Source organism: Astatotilapia calliptera, chromosome 3, assembly GCF_900246225.1.
Source record: "Astatotilapia calliptera chromosome 3, fAstCal1.2, whole genome shotgun sequence".
Classification (NCBI taxonomy): domain Eukaryota; kingdom Metazoa; phylum Chordata; class Actinopteri; order Cichliformes; family Cichlidae; genus Astatotilapia; species Astatotilapia calliptera.
This window is the reverse complement of record NC_039304.1, coordinates 42249087-42268484: the sequence shown is the minus strand read 5'-3', so window position 1 is coordinate 42268484 and position 19398 is coordinate 42249087. Positions and strand designations below refer to the sequence as shown.

At 42.2% G+C, this 19398-nt stretch overlaps 2 protein-coding genes across 12 annotated transcripts in view; one reads left to right on the top strand and one right to left on the bottom strand.

The window, feature by feature from the left end:
- LOC113019584 (NLR family CARD domain-containing protein 3-like) overlaps positions 1-19398 on the bottom strand; it is a 116321-nt gene that overhangs the window by 25658 nt on the left and 71265 nt on the right. The gene's annotated exons all lie outside the window — the stretch shown is intronic.
- Positions 1-19398, top strand: part of LOC113019567 (uncharacterized) — a 69326-nt gene that overhangs the window by 12188 nt on the left and 37740 nt on the right. For 7 of the 11 annotated variants that reach the window (XM_026163322.1, XM_026163321.1, XM_026163327.1 and 4 more), the window contains 3 exons: positions 2336-2773; positions 3241-3639; positions 4379-4834. In XM_026163322.1, the coding sequence (XP_026019107.1) occupies positions 2336-2773; positions 3241-3639; positions 4379-4834 (1293 nt within the window). Of the gene's footprint in view, positions 1-2335; positions 2774-3240; positions 3640-4378; positions 4835-4909; positions 5174-5281; positions 5537-5619; positions 5869-5999; positions 6258-7894; positions 8198-8290; positions 8561-8681; positions 8766-8887; positions 8951-12564; positions 13108-19398 lie in introns of those variants that run through there. The other 4 variants (XM_026163328.1, XM_026163323.1, XM_026163325.1 and 1 more) reach the window with 4 other exon arrangements.

The window sequence follows — 19398 nt, the reverse complement described above, 5'->3', positions numbered from 1 at the left end:
AAATATTTGGAGCTCCATGAATTGTAAAGTGATGATTTTGTCTTGTGCTGTTTAGGGCTCAACGATATATCGCATTTGCGATAATATCGCGACATGATCAAGTGCAATTTTCTAACCGCAAAGGCTGCGATTATACTCTGGACATGTCCAAATTCATGGGCTGCATCCTCCTGAGGCCGCATTTGTAGACCGATTACGTCACAGCGACGCGCCGAAGGCTGTCCAAATTACTACCATATCCCAGAATTCATAGCGCGGCCCAGCCAAAGTCCAGTTTCCAACAATGGCGGCCGCTACTAAGTTTTAAAATTACTCATACTAATCTTTCTGGGTCACAAAATAAACTTTTAACATATTTTCAGGCGAGAAAGTAGTTGTGTAAACATCAAATATCTGCTCGGTTTATCAAGGTATCGCATATTTGCAAAAGTGCTTCGACGTTTTCAGAGGCGTCTGCTACCCACCAGCTCGACAGCTAGCCGGGAGCTCGAGGGTTACTGATGCGGCCGAGAACGGCACAACTCCCGGCACATCATTTTCAGATCACCGCGGAGTTTCGCTGCTCGGGTTAAACGTAATATATAAGTCACTTAGACAACCTAAAAATGTTATTGTTGGGCTTTTTTCAGTGTTTTGTTTGTTCGTGAGTAAATCGGTTTGGCTGAGATTAAAGTTATTAGATTAGATAAAATAAAACTTTATTACTCCCCCGGGTGGGTTCCTCCTTGGTTTTCACACAGCTGACTAAACGTCAAACAGAAAACTTATTAAACAGAAGTATGAGACAGTCGAGAATTTACACCAGTGTCTGGTTATATTTTAGATAGCAAGAAGCAGACGGCCGAGTTTATTAAACTCCACCGAGACAGCGGTGACGCTAATCAGAACTAGACCGTCCAATTTCACGCCTTTAAACTTTAAAGGCGTGTTTGTGTGTGTGTTTATACAATTGCTATTATGTTTGCACTTTATGTGTAATGTTACTGACTGCAGAGATCAGTAAGATGTGTGTATTTTTTATTTATTTAATATTATTTTTAATTGAATGACTGTCTAGTAGTTCACAGATGTCGAAAAACTGAGTGTGGTAAAGCCACTGATTTTTTTTATGTATATTTCTGCAATCTGCACATTGTACTGACTTTCATTTTAATGTTTACACCAGGGTTCCTTGTCAGCACTTTATGCTCAGATGTTTGTAAGCTAAAAATAAACTATTGTGTATGTTCAAATATACTGTTGTGATTGAAGAAGTTAAATAAAAATGTCAGTCATCAATTCATGCATCACCTCATGTCATCATAACAGAGGTCTGTCTTCCAGGAAAGAACAGTTTAAAATTAATGTAATATAGTATTGGCCATACTATATGATGTATTGCTTGTCTTTGTTTAATAATACAGAAGACAAAGACCTTAAAAAATAATCGCATATCGCATCGCAATCGCAATATTGGGGCAAAAAATCGCAATTAGATTATTTTCCATAATCGTTCAGCCCTAGTGCTGTTTGTCATCAGCATCATATGTTTGACCTCATCTACATGGATCATGTTATAAATGTATTCAGACTCTGTCATATTTCAGAGGGAAACGTTCTCAGTCCATCCCTGTGTTTCACTGACGTGTTCAGCTGTTTGTTGCTATGAAGTTTCATATTTTCTATAAATATCAGACGACTTTTAATGCTTATCAGCATCTAGAATAAAGACGTTCTCATCAGAAAGGTTAGATTTATATTTGATAGGATCATGTGACTGAGCTCCTGCTGCAGAGTGTTGGAGTGCACACATGCCAGAAACATCCTTTACACCTGAATCCATCATCGCCATGGAAACAGCATGAAAGCAAACTCAACGAGTCCTTCAGTGACGTAACTCAGTAAATGAATGAGTTACATGAAGCTGGACTTTATCTCTGACTTTGTTTTACTGAGCATGATGATGATGATGGTGGTAGCAGCTCTATAGTGAGCAGATGAAGATGTCAGACAGCAGAGAGGTGTGTGATGTGAGCAGCAGGTGAAGCTGCTGTTGTAGATGTTGTTGTTCCCCTCTGTGTGTTTCTGCATTGTTGATGTTTAGTGTTTGACTCTCTAAAGTCAGACAGCGAACAAAATAACAGTTACAGTTCAGAACGCAGTGATTTCACACACAGGCTGAGTGTTTGTGTTGTGAGTCAGTAACTGTCTAAGAACACTGTTCAGCTGCTCTGATGGAAGATGGCTTTAAGATGGACTTTCATTATATACAAGATGGAGTCCATCAGCAGTGTGTGGCTGTTTTTATGCAGCTCACATCAAATCATCTCTGAATGTTTCCTTCTTATTGTTACAGTGTTCTTCCTCTGAAGTCACGTCTCTATGAAGCAGTCAGGATCTTTGTGAGTCTGTTCTGTGCAGCAGCAGAGAGAGAGCAGCAGACAGGAGAGAAGATCCTGGAGCTGTTAGCATCAGTGTGCACATATCAGACATTCCCTCTTCATGAGAGACACATGGAGAAGCATTATCAGAGTGACTTCCTGTTGGATCTGTGCTCCCATGTGAAGGACTGTGAGACTAAAACAGGTCTGAGTGTCCTTCCATCATTACAGCCAGTTTTCCAGTCAGCTCCTGCAGTCTGGTCCATAAAGCTCTCAGAGAGAAAGACCTCCATCCTCCTGGAGCTGCTGAAACTCCAACCAGAGAAGAAACAAGTGGAGCTGAGAGGCTGCTCACATGAAGAGAGTGAAGTGAGGAGTTTGCTGCAGTGTCTGCCTTTTATCTCACAGCTCAGGTAAGTCAGATTGTATTCAGAAGCTTAGTGAAGAGTTTTGATGGAGAACATGCGTTCACCACATGCAGTATACACATAGTATATAGTTACTTTACAAAGACAGCAGAAAACAACTTTTCTATTCATTTAATCTTAAACTAAAGTTTTTACCGTCTCTTCTTGATTTAAAGAAGCTTCTAAAAGTGGAATTTTGACAAATTTCTAAAATATTTGTGTTTTCTTGTTTTTATGAGGATTAATAAATTAGTTATGTGCTGCAACTGAGATGATATGTTTCCCTCGTTTATGTTATATTTAACATGGAGCGTCATTATGTACAGGAAACATGGACCAGATGGAGTCCATCAGCAGTGTGTGGCTGTTTTTATGCAGCTCACATCAAATCATCACTGAATGTTTCCTTCTTATTGTTCCAGTGTTTTTCCTCTGTGGTCACGTCTCCATGAAGCAGTCAGGTTCTTTGTAAGTCTGTTCTGTGCAGCAGCAGAGAGAGAGCAGCAGACAGGAGAGAAGATCCTGGAGCTGTTAGCATCAGTGTGCACATATCAGACATTCCCTCTTCATGAGAGACACATGGATGAAGATGATCTGAAGCGAGATCAGAGAGACTTCCTGTTGGATCTGTACTCCCATGTGAAGGACTATGAGACTAAAACAGGTCTGAGTGTCCTTCCATCATTACAGCCAGTTTTCCAGTCAGCTCCTGCAGTCTGGTCCATAGACCTCTCAGAGAGAAAGACCTCCATCCTCCTGGAGCTGCTGAAACTCCAACCAGAGAAGAAACAAGTGGAGCTGAGAGGCTGCTCACATGAAGAGAGTGAAGTGAGGAGTTTGCTGCAGTGTCTGCCTTTTATCTCACAGCTCAGGTAAGTCAGATTGTATTCAGAAGCTTAGTGAAGAGTTTTGATGGAGAACATGCGTTCACCACATGCAGTATACACATAGTATATACACTCAACAAAAATATAAACGCAACACCTTTGTTACTGCTCCCATTCCCCATGGGATGGACGTAGAGACCTAGAATTCATTCCAGATACACAATATAACCATCCCTCCCAAACAGTGGTCACAAATCAGTCCAAATGTGTGGTAGTGGGCACATCTGCCATATTGAGATAATCCATCCCACCTCACAGGTGTGCCACATCAGGATGCTGATCTGACATCATGAGTAGTGCACAGGTGTACCTCAGACTGCCCACAACAAAAGGCCACCCTTTTGTAGTTTTTAGCAGTAACAAAGGTGTTGCGTTTATATTTTTGTTGAGTGTAGTTACTTTACAAAGAAAGCAGAAAAACAACTTTTCTATTCATTTAATCTTAAAGTAAAGTTTTTACCGTCTCATCTTGATTTAAAGAAGCTTCTAAAAGTGGAATTTTGACAAATTTCTAAAATATTTGTGTTTTCTTGTTTTTATGAGGATTAATAAATTAGTTATGTGCTGCAACTGAGATGATATGTTTCCCTCGTTTATGTTATATTTAACATGGAGCGTCATTATGTACAGGAAACATGGACCAGATGGTCCATCAGCAGTGTGTGGCTGTTTTTATGCAGCTCACATCAAATCATCACTGAATGTTTCCTTCTTATTGTTCCAGTGTTGATGTTTGGAATCGTCATGAAGCAGTCAGGATCTTTGTGAGTCTGTTCTGTGCAGCAGCAGAGAGAGAGCAGCAGACAGGAGAGAAGATCCTGGAGCTGTTAGCATCAGTGTGCACATATCAGACATTCCCTCTTCATGAGAGACGCATGGATGAAGATGATGATGATGATTATCTGAAGCAATATCAGAGTGACTTCCTGTTGGATCTGTGCTCCCATGTGAAGGACTGTGAGACTAAAACAGGTCTGAGTGTCCTTCCATCATTACAGCCAGTTTTCCAGTCAGCTCCTGCAGTCTGGTCCATAGACCTCTCAGAGAGAAAGACCTCCATCCTCCTGGAGCTGCTGAAACTCCAACCAGAGAAGAAACAAGTGGAGCTGACAGGCTGCTCACATGAAGAGAGTGAAGTGAGGCGTTTGCTGCAGTGTCTGCCTTTTATCTCACAGCTCAGGTAAATAAGTGATGATGGTTTCATTTGCAGAACGTTTCCAGCATGTTCTCTGATCCCATCTTCACTGTGTTCCAGCTGTGATCCAGAGTTCTTCCAGAGTGTGTGCACATCCATGTCTGTAAGATCCAGAGAGGAGGCCCAGCAGCTGGAGTCTCTGCTGCAGCTGCTGGGCTTCCAGCTGCTGCTAACAGGAGCGTTACACAGGAAAAGCTGCTGGTCTGTGGGGAGAGTTCTCAAACTGTGCGGCTCTAAAGTGGATCTCATCCTCACACCCAGCAAGATGTCTGCCAGAGGAGGCGCTCTGCTCTTCAGACACACAACACAACTACACAGTCTGAGGCAGGAAGTGAAACCATGACTCTCTCCTGCTCTTCTAACATCATTTCTATGTGAATCTTTAGTTCTTGGTGTTCATCATTTCTGCTCTTTCGTCTCTTCGTTCTTCAGGCTTTCCATCGACATGTCCTTGCTGCTGTCTCAGTGGGTAAGAAGAGGCAGAGCGGCCCGTCGGCTGGCTGTTGAAGAGCTTTCTCTTGTGCCTAAGAAAGCCCGACCATCACACAGAGTATTGTTGAGGGCCGTCAGTAGTTTGGCTTCCCTGCTGAGATACTGGACAGTCGGACGGTTAGACCTGACTGAGACCTGCATCCCTGCTCAGGGTCTCATTGCACTGCTGCTCCATCATGGTCCTCTGACAGTCAAGTAAATGTCTTTCTGAACATCACAGGACAAATAAAATGTCGATTTTTACTTCAAAGCTTATTTTATATTGATGATCTCTGCAGACTGAGTGAAGAGAGCTTCCAGCAGCTCCTGTCTCTCCTCCATGAAACCCAGGACAAGGACTTGACGTTGTCCTTCTTGAGTAAGGTTGGTGCAGACCTGACCTCCTGCTGCCTGAGCTGGGAGCTGCTTCACTATCTGCTGCAGCAGCCGTCGGCTCCGACCATCACTGTGGACCTGAGGAAGAACCTGTTCTTACAGGAGGAGACCACACATCTGCTTCCCTTTCTGGACAGGATTGTGTTTAAAAGGTGCTGAATGTGGTTTGATCTTTTACACAGTTTCTGCTGATTAATCAGGAGGATTTGAAATGCTGTCTCATCTTTAATCAGCACTTCATGGATCCTTTAAACAAAGTTGGAAATAAACTCTTTGTTTTCAGGCCCAGTCCCAGCTTTGTGATGAGCTCCATCAGAGAGCTCTACAGAGCTCACGACAGTCACGCTGTTCCCAGTTTGCTGAGGTCACTCGGTCATGTGATCAGCCTGAGCTGCAGACAGCTGGACTCAGTGGACTGTGCTGCTCTGATCTTCATCCTCAGACACGGAGACGGAGTCAGACTGAACCTGCTGTGGACCTCCATACCAGCAGGGGGAGTAGAGTCCATCCTCCTCATGCTGGACAGCGTTTCTCGTCTCAGGTCAGATATTAGAGCTCGTTCCTCTGTGCTGCGCTGTGTGATTGCTGAACAACACACTTTATTGTAACATAATGCTTCAAAAACAAGCTAACATTTTACTGTTAGTGTGGAACAGATTACATGAACAGTTGAACAAGAAACTACAAGGAAAGTTTCAAACAGCAGGCAGAGTGAACATCATTTAAAGGTAGAGCAGTAATAATAACAACAACAGCAACAATAACACATTTTATTAGTGGGCGCCTGTCTAACAACCCAGGGTCACCGTAGCAAACAGAACAGGAAACAGGATCAAACAGTAACTGGTTCATGTTGATGTTTACAGACAGTAAGCTGGTTTGAAGACGGCTTTGAGTTCAGTTTTCCTGGAAAAGAATCCCAGAGCCGCTGATAGTGGCGCTCATAGTGGCGACATGTACGAACAACAATGTGGTGAAGCTTCATATCTTATATATCATAGTTGGAAAGAGACGATAATTACACTCTGATGACACAAACAACATGTTCTCACTATGGTATGTGTTCTTTAATGATGACCAGATGTTTATTTCACTACTTATCATCGAGGGTTTCATCACAGATGCCCCGCCCCCGACTGTTGTTTAGTCTCAGAGATTCACACAAGCTTTTCTTTAGCATTAGCCCGCTGTCATGGCAACAGTGAGAGCCGTTTGTTGTATTTTAATCCAACACAAACTTTACTAAACAACAAAGAAATTCAGACTAATCAAAAGTTTCATTTTTTTTTATTTACACCCAAGGGCCGACTTATCGCTGAACACACTGCAGCTTAGCATTAGCCGTCCTGTTTTTAGATGTCACACAATATTCATGAATTATTTACAAAGTTTACAAATGTCAGCTTTGCAATTTCTCATTAATTATGCAGATAATTGTTTAAAAATATATTATTGGAAATCATTTCGTTTACAAATGAGGCCCAAACATTTCTGGTGGTCTTCAGTGTTTCCCAAACTGCAGCCTCTGACTTGTTGCTTCTGATTTGTGTGTCACATTTGTGGTTTTACCAAATGGTATCATCAGCGTTGTTGTCATTTTAATCTTAGTGAATTAAAATCGGTCGAATTAACAATTTAATTGTATTAATTATAGTTATTATCAAGTGTTGTCATTACACCTCCTGGGCTACTTTTATCAGCTGCTCGAACAACAAGCTGAAGGCTGCAAATCACAAGTTTGTCTGCAGACACATTTGAACTGGACCCATTAAAATAATCTGCTACATGCTGTGTTTCTGTGGCTTCCTGGACACAAAGGAGACATTTACTCTTCATCACTGCTGACAAATGATGCTTTTAATCTGATAAATGCAGTAAATTATGAACACCGAGTTACCAGATGAACAGAGTCCTTATTCATTTAAAGCTGTTATCTGTTAACATCCACCTGCACAATCAGCCCAAGCAGGGAAACTGGGCTCAGTGTGACTTTGTCTTAATAACATGAGTGCTGTGCATAAATCCAACATCTAATTACAATAATGTGTCTGCTGCTAGTTCATAGATGCTGTTCTTAAAATCCTTTAGTTTTAAAGATCAACACATTTTATTGGAGCCAGCAGTTTGTTTGCAGCATCTATCATTTGAGATTTTCTGTCTCCATGCGTTTCTTTCCAGTGTTGACAGGAACCAGCTGCTGAGGTTCATCCACTGCTGTGCTGCCTGTGACGTCCAGCAGGAGGCAGCGTCAGGCCTGCTGAGGACTCTGCAGCACAGCTTGGATCTGTCCTGCTCCTCCTGTGTGGAGCTACCGGAGGAGGATCAGACTGAGCCTCTGAGTCTGACTGCTGATGACTGCAGGGCCGTCTCCACCATCCTGACACAGGGCAGCCGGGACACACAGCTGGACCTGCGAGACTGTGAGGTGGAGGACAGCGTGCTGGACCTGCTGTTTCCTGTCCTCCACAGGGTCCGCCTCAGGTGGGAAAGACCACCGAAGAGTCTGAACCAGAGAGAACCTTGTTCACGCTGGTGTTGATGCATCCTGACAGTTTCTCTGTTTGTCCTGTTTAGAGTCAGTAACACTGTCCTCCTCCAGCTGCTGTCTCTGGTTCCTGTGAACAGTGAGAGGGACGCAGTGAGGCGGGCGGTGTCCCTGTGTACAGCCCTGGGTGGAGAGCTGGATCTCAGTCACAGCACGCTGGATCAGAGGGTCTGCGGGGCTTTGGTCCAGATGCTGGACTCGTGTGAAGGGCTGACAGAGCTGGACCTCAGTCACTGTCAGCTCACTGACCAGCTGCTGCTCCCTCTCATCACACATCTGCACAAAGTCCAAGTCCTAGAGTGAGTGTCACACACTGATCCTCCTGTGGGAGGCACCAACAACCATCAGCCTGTTCACACACACTACAGTAATATAATGTGCAGCGATCAGTTAGAGCCACATGTTGTGTTTGTGTTACAGTCTGAGTCACAATCAGATCACTGATGCTTCGACCGACGTGTTACTGCAGCTGCTCTCCATCAACCCCTCCATCCACTGTGTGCGGTGAGCCAACATGAAGGAGTTTCTTCTCAGACTCTGAGAGGAATCATTCACAGCCTGAGCTCACGTGGATTCATGTTGTTCTGTGTGAGTGACGTCTGCTCTCTGCTTTGGTCTCTTTCTAGACTCTTCAGCAACAACATCGTGCACAGAGCAGCCTTCAAGGAGCACACGCAGTTTGAGATCTGGTGAAGCGCTCGCCATCATCACCATCGTCATTATCATCATCCTCCTGGTCATCATTATCATCATGGTCGTCATCATCATCATCCTCCTGGTCATCACCATCGTCATCATCATCATCCTCCTGGTCATCATTATCATCATGGTCGTCATTATCATCATCCTCCTGGTCATCACCATCGTCATCATCATCATCCTCCTGGTCATCATTATCATCATGGTCGTCATTATCATCATCCTCCTGGTCATCATTATCATCATGGTCGTCATTATCATCATCCTCCTGGTCATCATTATCATCATGGTCATCATCATCATCATCAGAGCAGCCTTCAAGGAGCACACGCAGTTTGAGATCTGAAGCGCTCGCCATCATCTTTAACATCGTCGTCATGGTCGTCATCATCAGGGAGATGTAGTTTTATGGTCTCAGTAAAAACTCTCACAATTGCATCATACTAATCTGTAATATACAAGAGCAATAATAGAAATAGAAATGAGCACGTCTCATGTTTCTGCGGATTTTTATTTTATGGAGATCTGAAGCCATCTAGTGGTCATCCCAATATTTACACATCAGGTTGTATTATTGTGATTAAAATGTTTTCAATTAGTGTAAAAACAAAATGAGGCTGTAACAGTTTTATTGTACAGTTGTGAGTCGGCTTAGTTTATTTTTGGTACTTTTGCAATAACTGTACTGATTTTTGTGTACTCGCACACAAATGTTGATTCCACGAAATACAAACAGATACTGAAACGTGTAACAGCTGAATTGTTCATTGAAAAAATAATGAACAAGTTCTCACAATCATCTCTTTCCAATGGAACTTATAACCAGATAGGTTATAGGTTCTTATAATCCCGTGTGCCTTATGTATGAACTCTGGTTGTGTTTACTGACCTCGAATCGATTTTATGTACACGGCGCTTGAAAATCTGTCAAATGTTTTAGTACGACTTTGCTAAGCTACGAAGCCGGACCGCTTGATGGATTGTCGGAGCATTACGGCTATCGTAGGCGGAGCCTCGCGGAGTGATACGTGCTGTGCTTCAACATAATATTACCGTATTGTGTGTGTGTAACCTCTTTTTAAGTTTTGTACATAGTATACATGATTATGCTCAGGATCTGTCAGCCATTTTCCACTGGAAATGCCTTTTGGTTAAACTGTCAGCGAGGAATTTGCATTTGCACTGTTAAATTTTTATTATATTATTATATATTATATAACTTTGAATGCACATTAAAAAAAACAGCTGCTTGTTTAAGTGAAAATACATTGGTTTTTTTTTTGTTTTACACTAATAAAGTTGTAAATTATTTTGTCTAGTGTCAATTATATCATCAGTTATATATATCGTTATCGCAAATTTTCAAATGTATATCGTGATAAATACTTTTGGTTATATCGCTCTGCTCTAGTAACTACATAAATTGCAAAAAAGTGCAATAAACTACAAAAAAGTAAAAAATTGTTGTTGTTGTTTTTTTTACATATATTTATAGTTAGAGAAATGTAAGAGGTTTATCCCTCAAAACTGTAAATACGAAAAAATTGCACAAAATAGTTTCCAACAACAGGAAATTTCTTTTGAGCGTCTTCATAGTTTTATTTTTGAGATACACCAATTTTTATATACAGCAGGAAAAAAGAAAATAAATAGTACAATGCAAATTTGAAACAAAAAAGAAAAAAACTGCATGTGCATCAAAATAATAATGGATTGCAATTACAATTTCACTATTCATTCACTCTCACATTCACACACTGGTGCAGGCAAACCACAGTTGTAGCTGTAACGGAGCGGAAAGGCTGATTTTATTTCCAAGGTGGTTTGTGTTTTTTAAAAGGAAAGAAACCTTCCTCAAAACGGGCAGAGCAGTGGAGCCGCCAAGGGAAAGCACATGATAAAAAAACTGTAGAATTAAAAATATAATTTATTATATTTAAATAGTTAAAAATGTAAAATGAATTAAAACAACCTTGGCCAAGGGATAACACAATAAAAATCAATAAAACACAACATTAAAAGTCCAGTGGGATCCACCACGGCATAAAAGTCCCAGGGAGTTAAGAAATCCAGCGAAGTAAAAGGGAAACCCAGTGGAGTCCTCTCCTTCCTTTCCGCATTCGCGTCTTGATATGCTAGAGAAAGGGAGGAGCGGCAGTCACTATTCTTCCGGCAGTTTTTATTCAATAAAAGGGGATAAGTCGAAGACTTACCCCGGGTGGGCAGAGCTCTCAACTCCGCCCGCCGCTTCTTTAAAACTGCAAAGCCACACAGCCGTCCCGTGCCTTCCGCTGGTGCTGTCTCCGCTCTCCCCGCTGGTACTGTCACTCTCTGCACTGGTGCCCTGTGCGCTGGTCCTCTGCGCGCTGGTGTTCTGTGCTCCCTCGAACCCAACTCCAACCCTCTTATGTGTCATTGAGCACTCTGTAAATTACCTTTCCTTTCCTCTCAGGTGTGTCCAATTAGTAAAAACGGGGGAAAGGGCGGAGTCTCTCCAGGACAATTTGACGGTAACTAAAACATGCAAACTAAATAAAACACTGCACAAAATATAACCAATACATGCAATATAAAAAATAAATAAGTACACTTCACATTAAAATACAGCACAGCAAAACAACATCCGTCCTTCCCTGGATGACATAGCCACAGCTGCCCTGGGGCAGACTGACAGAAGCGAGGCTGCAATAACGCGCCATCTGGCCCACACCAGTATGCGGTAGGGTAAAGTGTCTTGCCCAAGGACACAACCACCAGGACAGTGAGAGCTGGGGATCGAACCGGCAACCTTTTGGTTACAGATGAGCTTCTCATGCAATTTGAGTTCTAAGCATCCCAGAAACTATTCAGAAAAGCATGAAGTCAAACATGAGTTTTAAAAACACCAGTGTAGGCTTATAAAGCAAGGCCCATATGTAAAAAAGACTACATTTTCTGCGAAATGAAATCACTTCCAATTTCGGACATGCAATAGTTCGTGCTGACGTCTATTCCAATGTAGGAAGTGTTACAAACAGCTGATCGGATCGGCAAAGCGTGTTTCTGGAATATTATGTTTTTGTTGCTGCAAGTGCTTTTTATGCAATTTTTGCAAAGCTATATGTGGAAGGAAACCGTGGCCTAAGACAAGCTGAATGAATAAGATGTAACTACAACTCCTCTGGTTTCATATGCCAAAAAAAATATTGCGCTAGCTTATGTGGTTCCAGTTCTACAGAGATTTAAAAATAGTTACGCAAAACAAAGCGTGCCCGCTCCGACCGGTTTTAAAGGGTTAAGAGGATAAAATGACCCTATTAATATATCCATATTGATACATATTGATACCATCCTTTCACTCTTCACATGCGTTTACTAAATGTAATAAAGCTTTATCCCTTTATAACAAATAAAAATCCCATCATCACTATATTATTCATTCGAACCACAGATTGTGGGTCTAATTGAAGTGAGATCCACAGCTTTGACAGCCAACAAGCACTGATCAGCTGACCTCAGAGAGCCAGATATTATGTATGGTTGCAGTAACTCACTGACAGTCACTCTTCAGCAACAACATCGTGCACAGAGCAGCCTTCAAGGAGCACACGCAGTTTGAGATCTGGTGAAGCACTCGCCATCATCTTTAACATCGTCGTCATGGTCGTCATCATCAGGGAGATGTAGTTTTATGGTCTCAGTAAAAACTCTCGCAATTGCTTCATACTAATCTGTAATATACAAGAGCAATAATAGGTCAGCGTAGTAAGTGTTAACAACTGCTGTATTTTCTTTTTCATGTCGTTATTAAAATGCTTTGTTTTATTTATTTGTGTAGAAACGAGCACGTCTCATGTTTCTGCGGATTTTTATTTTATGGAGATCTGAAGCCATCTAGTGGTCATCCCAATATTTACACATCAGGTTGTATTATTGTGATTAAAATGTTTTCAATTAGTGTAAAAACAAAATGAGGCTGTAACAGTTTTATTGTACAGTTGTGAGTCGGCTTAGTTTATTTTTGGTACTTTTGCAATAACTGTACTGATTTTTGTGTACTCGCACACAAATGTTGATTCCACGAAATACAAACAGATACTGAAACGTGTAACAGCTGAATTGTTCATTGAACAAATAATGAACAAGTTCTCACAATCATCTCTTTCCAATGGAATGTCATATATCAGTAATAACAAAAAAGGACCTCACAGCAGAAGCATAATGTGTTGTACATGTATTTTTCATTTATTGTATTTACCAACATCAAGAAGTCACAAGCAAGCAGCACATTAAAGACGTGCAGTGTTTTCAGAAAGAGATTTTTCTTACTACAGATATGTGAAATGTGCTGTTATGGTTTATTACACACAGGCAAATCATTTAAACATTATAGTCCATTGTAAAGAGGTGATTGTGCGAACTTGTTCAATATTTGTTACACCAAAGCATACTTGATGCTTGATGTAAACATAACCATGAAACTAGCCTCATACGATATTTCAATAACCCAGTAAAGTCCAGAAAGATCGAAAGACTGGGTCGAAGACCAAGTGCCATGACACAGAAGGTTAAATCTTTCTACAAAAATCCTCTTACTGCTCTAGAGTCGGTCAGGCAGCTCCTCCTGCTTCATTCTCCTCAGGAAGTCCACTGTGATCTTCAAATGCCTCTCTGCTGCTGCTCCTCTGCTCATCATCCTCCCATTCTGGGTAATCTGGACTCTGAACCTTCTGGATCTTCTTCAGCTCGTCCTTCACAAAAGTGATGATGTTGTCCTCCAGCAGCTGGAACAGAATACTTTATGAATGAGCCAATCAGACTGAAATCATGGAGCCAAACATCAGATCCATGTTGGACACACTGACAATCCACCGGTCTACAAAGAGCAGCATGGAGATGATTGTGAACAGAACAGATGTAAAAAATAGTTGTTGTACATATACAGACCATAAATATGGAGTCCAGCTGTGTTTGATGCTGCTGGACAGACTGACCACTGGGAACCTCTGAGCTCTGCTGCTCCACACTGTGGAGGAATAATAAAAAATTAGCTCAATCACAAGGTACGTTTTCTGCTCTGTGTTAGTTCTCAGACAACATAATCGTAATTAAGTTTGCAAAGCTTTAAATTGTGTCCTAGATGTATTAGGCTAGGGGTGGGGAAGTCCAGGCAAACAAAGACACAAAACACTAACTTGACTCTAAACAGAAGAAACGAGCAGCTTTTTCTGTTCTGTGCTTATTTATATTTGACACACATGCTTCTCTTTGTGCAAACAGACGTTGCACTATAAGGGTAACCTCGCACACAATGACTGGACAGCACAGCTGATGATGCTGGGAGATCCTATACGAAGCAACACAGGAACACTGAGAACAAAAGTTTAAACATTGATTATATTGAGATCAGCAGCCGACCCAGTCTAGATAAAGGCGAGCAGCTGGGACCGCTGCTGCACCAAAAACAGGTTTCCAGTGTTTCCATGTGTGTGTGTGTGTGTGTGTGATGTCTTTTGTTCTCAGTGTTTCTGTGTTGCTTCGTATAAATAAGCACAGAACAGAAACAGCTGCTCGTTTCTTCTGTTTAGAGTCAAGTTAGTGTTTTGTGTCTTTGTTTGAGGCCTAATGTCAAGCAGAGGTGTGTAACTGCACTGGTCTGTTATATGTGTGAAGTGTGTGCTTCTCTTCAGCATCATCTTCGTCACTGCTGATTCCTTTGTGTCATCATTTGTTGAGAAGAGAGAACAGTTATAACGGAGGAGCAAAGGGAAGCCCTGAAATCTAAAGGAAGGACAAGTGTTGGCTCACCAGTGATCCCAGCAGAGGCCACTGGTTTGGCTGAAGTTGTCAGGGGTAGGGATAGCTCAGTAGGTAGAGTGGCGGCTCCATGATCGGAGGAATTTCCCCACGGGGATGAATAAAGTAATCATTATTATTATTAAAAATAGTAAGTGTGTGATTCAGGTTTTTCCAAGGCTATTACAGGCTAAGATGTTTTACATTGTAATAATACTAATCACAGGAAGTTGGTACTATATTAATCTTTAGTTCATTAAAGGACATAATCTGGAAAAAAAAAACCCTCCAAGATTCATTTTTACAAACTTTTACAAAAATATTTATAAACAGCAATTCAGAGTCTAAAATTGTATAAGCCTTAGCTTTTAAGTAAGAATATGATACAAATTACAAATTATATGGAGTGAAAATGACTAAACACCGACTTCAGAGTTTTCAGAGTACAATGCAGACTCTGCAGTTCTGCAGAAAGAAGTTTGGCTTCCGACTGCGGTCTGGAGTGTGGGGCCTCCCTGCTGCTGCGGAGTCGGGGCGGTCTGCCTCCCCCCACCGCAGGGAAAAGGGAAACACCACCTGGGTCTGGGTGCAGTTCCCCCCTCCAGGGGCGGGGGCACCTAGACCCGGTTCGTAGAGTACGCTTGGGGAGTGTGATCGTGTGTACAACGTCTCTTTATGTCTGTCTCCACGTTGGTTGAGTGTGGAGTAAGTGCATATGAGAGCATGAGGGTGGGAATGGATGTTTGTGTCTGTGTGTGCCTGTATGTCTGTGTCTATATGTCAGGTTGGGTATCAGACGCCACCTCTCTGGGGACACCTCAGGCCCTCCAAGGTTTGGAGGCCTATCTCCCCCCACCATCACTTCCCCTGCCAGTGGCGGACTCCCTCAGACATCGGTGCGTTGGTGGTTCTTTGTATCTGGGGATGGGCGTCCGGGTACACACCGGCTCACTCCTTGGCGGCCGCTTGTCGGGTCCTGGAGCCTGGGGCTCGCTCGGGCCACTTCGGAGGTGGGGTGCCCCCGGCCTCTCGGCCTGGGGCTCGGTCACTCAGGCACAGCTGGCTGCCGGCGGAGCTCACGGGCGCGTCACTGCAACTCCCCCTGGCTTCTGCTCCGCGGCTGCTGGGTGAGCCCTCATCTGAGACTCTCCTCAGCTCTTTCTGGGACAGTGGCGCGGCTGCCCCTCTGTTGGTCTTCCTTGGTCTCTTGTGTTCTGGGGGCCTCTGGATGTCTGGAGTTTTGATCTCCTCCATACCTGCTTCATGCCCTGGAGGACGGGGCTGTGGCCCCCCCACACCCTCTAGCAGATCATTACATGAAGGAACCTTTTAAAAACAAGCGCGTCCATGCTCACAGGTGTACACACGGGTGATCACACCCACAAACTACACCCTTTTTGGCTCCTACCTCAAAGCACACTGTGTTCTGTTGATCTTATGTGCTGCACAATAATGTTTAACATTTAGTATTTACTGTCATATTCCCATATATCATTGTGATGTTGTTTATTCTATTACTCTTGTTCTCTTCTGCTTGTTTTCTTTTTTCTTTCTCAGCAGGTGATCCAGGTGATCGATAGATGCACTTTTTTTCTTTTTTCTGCTCATTCTGTTGGTTTTTGTTTTTTGCCCTTCTCCCCCGTCCCTCTTCTCAGCTGTTTCTCTTTCCCTCTTTCTTTCTCCCCTTCTTTCCCCCAGTCAAGTCTGTCCCGTATTCAGCAAGTGAAAATAAAATAAACAATAAAAGGTGAATCAAATGGACCATTACGGCAAGGCTGGGATGGTCAATTTGGTAAAGTAAATCCGTTGGGCATCTTTCTTTGCCTTTAGACAATAATTCTGATGCAAAAGAGCCAAACGGGACAGAAATAAAAGAAGAAAAAAAGAAAAAAGTACTGCTAGACAACCAGGCTGCTTTAAAGCAGGTGATATTTAGGTTGGAAAATAAAAAACAAGTTGATAATAAACATTTTACAAAATCTTTTGGCAGCTAACATCTGGAAGGTAGCAGTAAAAGTGACAAACACACACACACACACACACACACACACACACACACACACACACACACACACACACACACACACACACACACACACACAAACAGACAGACCCGGGGAAGAAACTCACATTCCAGGAATAAAACACTGTGATGTTTCAGAAGCATCTGACAGTAAACATTAGTGTTGTGTGAACTGTGCAGCTGCCAACAAGAACATTTCTTGTGGGCAACCAGTAAATATTATGTGGGGGAAATGAACGGGGGTAGTTACTCTAAGGTCTGAGTTCAGACCAAGTAAACATCAGTAACCAGTTAAAGCCAGAAACAGTGAGTGCAGCACCGTCATGACACCCGAAGTTCTGATATTGTTCCACCAGGAAGCGAAACCTCAGCGTCATTTATCTGTCTGATGGTTGTTTGTGTTCTTAGGTTGATCCTGCCAGTTAGTTTAGGGGTTTTTTCTCTTTCTAAGAGAAAGACAGCCTTTGTGCTTGGACATGTCCGAAACTAGGACTAATATGTATTTTTAATTTTGGAACAGTGCACTTAAACAAACCTGTCAGGTGTCATCCCTGCAGGGGTGATGTTTTTTGTGTTGTTGATGATATATTATTATTATTATTATTATTATTATTATTATTATTTTACATTTTATTTGAAAGCACCTTTCAGTGCATTCAGTGACACTGTACAAAGCAGAATAATAAAAGCAACATCAAAGCAAGAAGTTTACACATAAAATTGTAAAACAGATTTAAATTAGCAGAGTTGAGAGGTTATGTGGGATAATCTATTTTGAACATGTGAGTTTTGAGTCTACACTTTAAAAAGAGAGAAGGAAGTGATATTCCTTATATCAGGAGGAATTACAGAGTCGAGGAGCAGAGCAGCTGAATGCCCTGCTCCCCATGGTGGCAAGATGGGGGACAGAGAGAGAAAGAGGAAGAAGATCTGGGACACGGAGATGGTAATCGGAACCAAATCAGAGAGAAATGGAAAGAAATGGAAACCTGCAGTCAGCTGAGACTGAAGAAGTCACCTGGATGAGTGACCAAACGTTTCTCCCACAAAATGCTACGTCCAGATGAACAGAATCAACTTTTGGAGACTCTATAGAAGAGAACAGACGCACGGAGACGGAAACTAAATGCAAGAAAAGACGGGCAAAATAAGATGGAAGTACAGAAGACAGAGACGCAGACTCGACACAGAGAGGAAGGGAAACAGACACCGAGACAAACAGGAGTTCCAGAATAATCCGTGAGACGTAAACTTGACGACTCAAAGAACTTAAACACTCATAAAGTGCAGGACGGTGACTCATCGTAGCAAACAGCGCTGTGAATATGTTTCATTTACACTGTAACTCTGTTACTGTTCATAACATTCAATTACAAAATGATAGCTTTAAAATATGTGTTTGTATCGTTCTGTGTCAGCTGTGGTGAAGTTATTTCAACAGAACATGTTGTCACAGCATCATCAGTTATAATCTTGTACAATTACAAACGCGTGCATCACTGTGAACATGCAAAGTGTAACTCATGTTTCATGTTTCAGCTGCTGGAAGTGAAAGCATGTCTGCCCAGAGAGGAGACCAAGAAGAAGAAGAAGTGAGAGAAGAAAAGTGGAAACACTGTAGAAACTTTACAAACTTGTTCAGCGTTTTTGGTTTTGTTTTAAATTTATGTGATGATTCCAAAAACACTGCTGATTAAAAATGACTGATTGTCTCATTTAATGAATAAATTAATACTTATCATATTAAACTCCTCTGGGTTACCATAGTAACATGACCAGCAAAGATGCTTTGACATGCAGACTGGAGCAGCCAGGGATCAAACCACCGACCTTTCTGTTGTCAGGTGACCTGCTCCACCTCCTGAGCCCCACTTCTCATGACAAATGACTCACTTTTCCCTTTCTGTTATTCTCACTGACACTTGAGGATTCATCATGTTTGATCAGAGGTTTTCTTATCACGTCTCTGTTCTGTGTTCGGCACAGATTACACAACACCGACACAATGTTGTGGAGTCTGTGTAAACAGTGTTTCTGTGGTGACCGCAGCTCACTGTCCTGATCATTCCCTCTGTTACCGTCCTCCCTGTTTAACATGTTTGCTGTGTGTGATGTTAGCATGAGCTTTGCTCCAGTTTATCACCGGGTCCCATCATGCTCTGCAGCTCTGTGGGTCAAACTGAAAACACTTTGTAGGTGTTGTTTCCTGAGCTGCTGCTTATTCTGCAGCCACAGGATGTGCCAAAGGCTCAGGGAGGGGCAGCCATGTGACCAGTTCGGGTGAGAGAAAGAAGACATCAAAGATGTGCTGTGGAAGAGCCAGATATGAATAATAACTAATGATTAAAGACGTACAGGTGTATTAACACATAGTGAGTGAAGAAGAAACACCCAGTGCATCATGGGAGCCCCCCAGCAGCCTACACCTATTGGGTGGTTGTTACATGTACAAGATTCAAACTTGTAATTTGAACTAAATAATTTCATTTTTCTCTGGTGAACATAATTAAATCATGTAGCATCTGCATGAAACTCAGCAACTTAATTCTTGTTCATGTTGAGATGACAGGATACAATCTAGTAAGAGTGGTTTGTTGCCTGGACTCACGAAATTCACAAGATACCATGATGTCACGATTA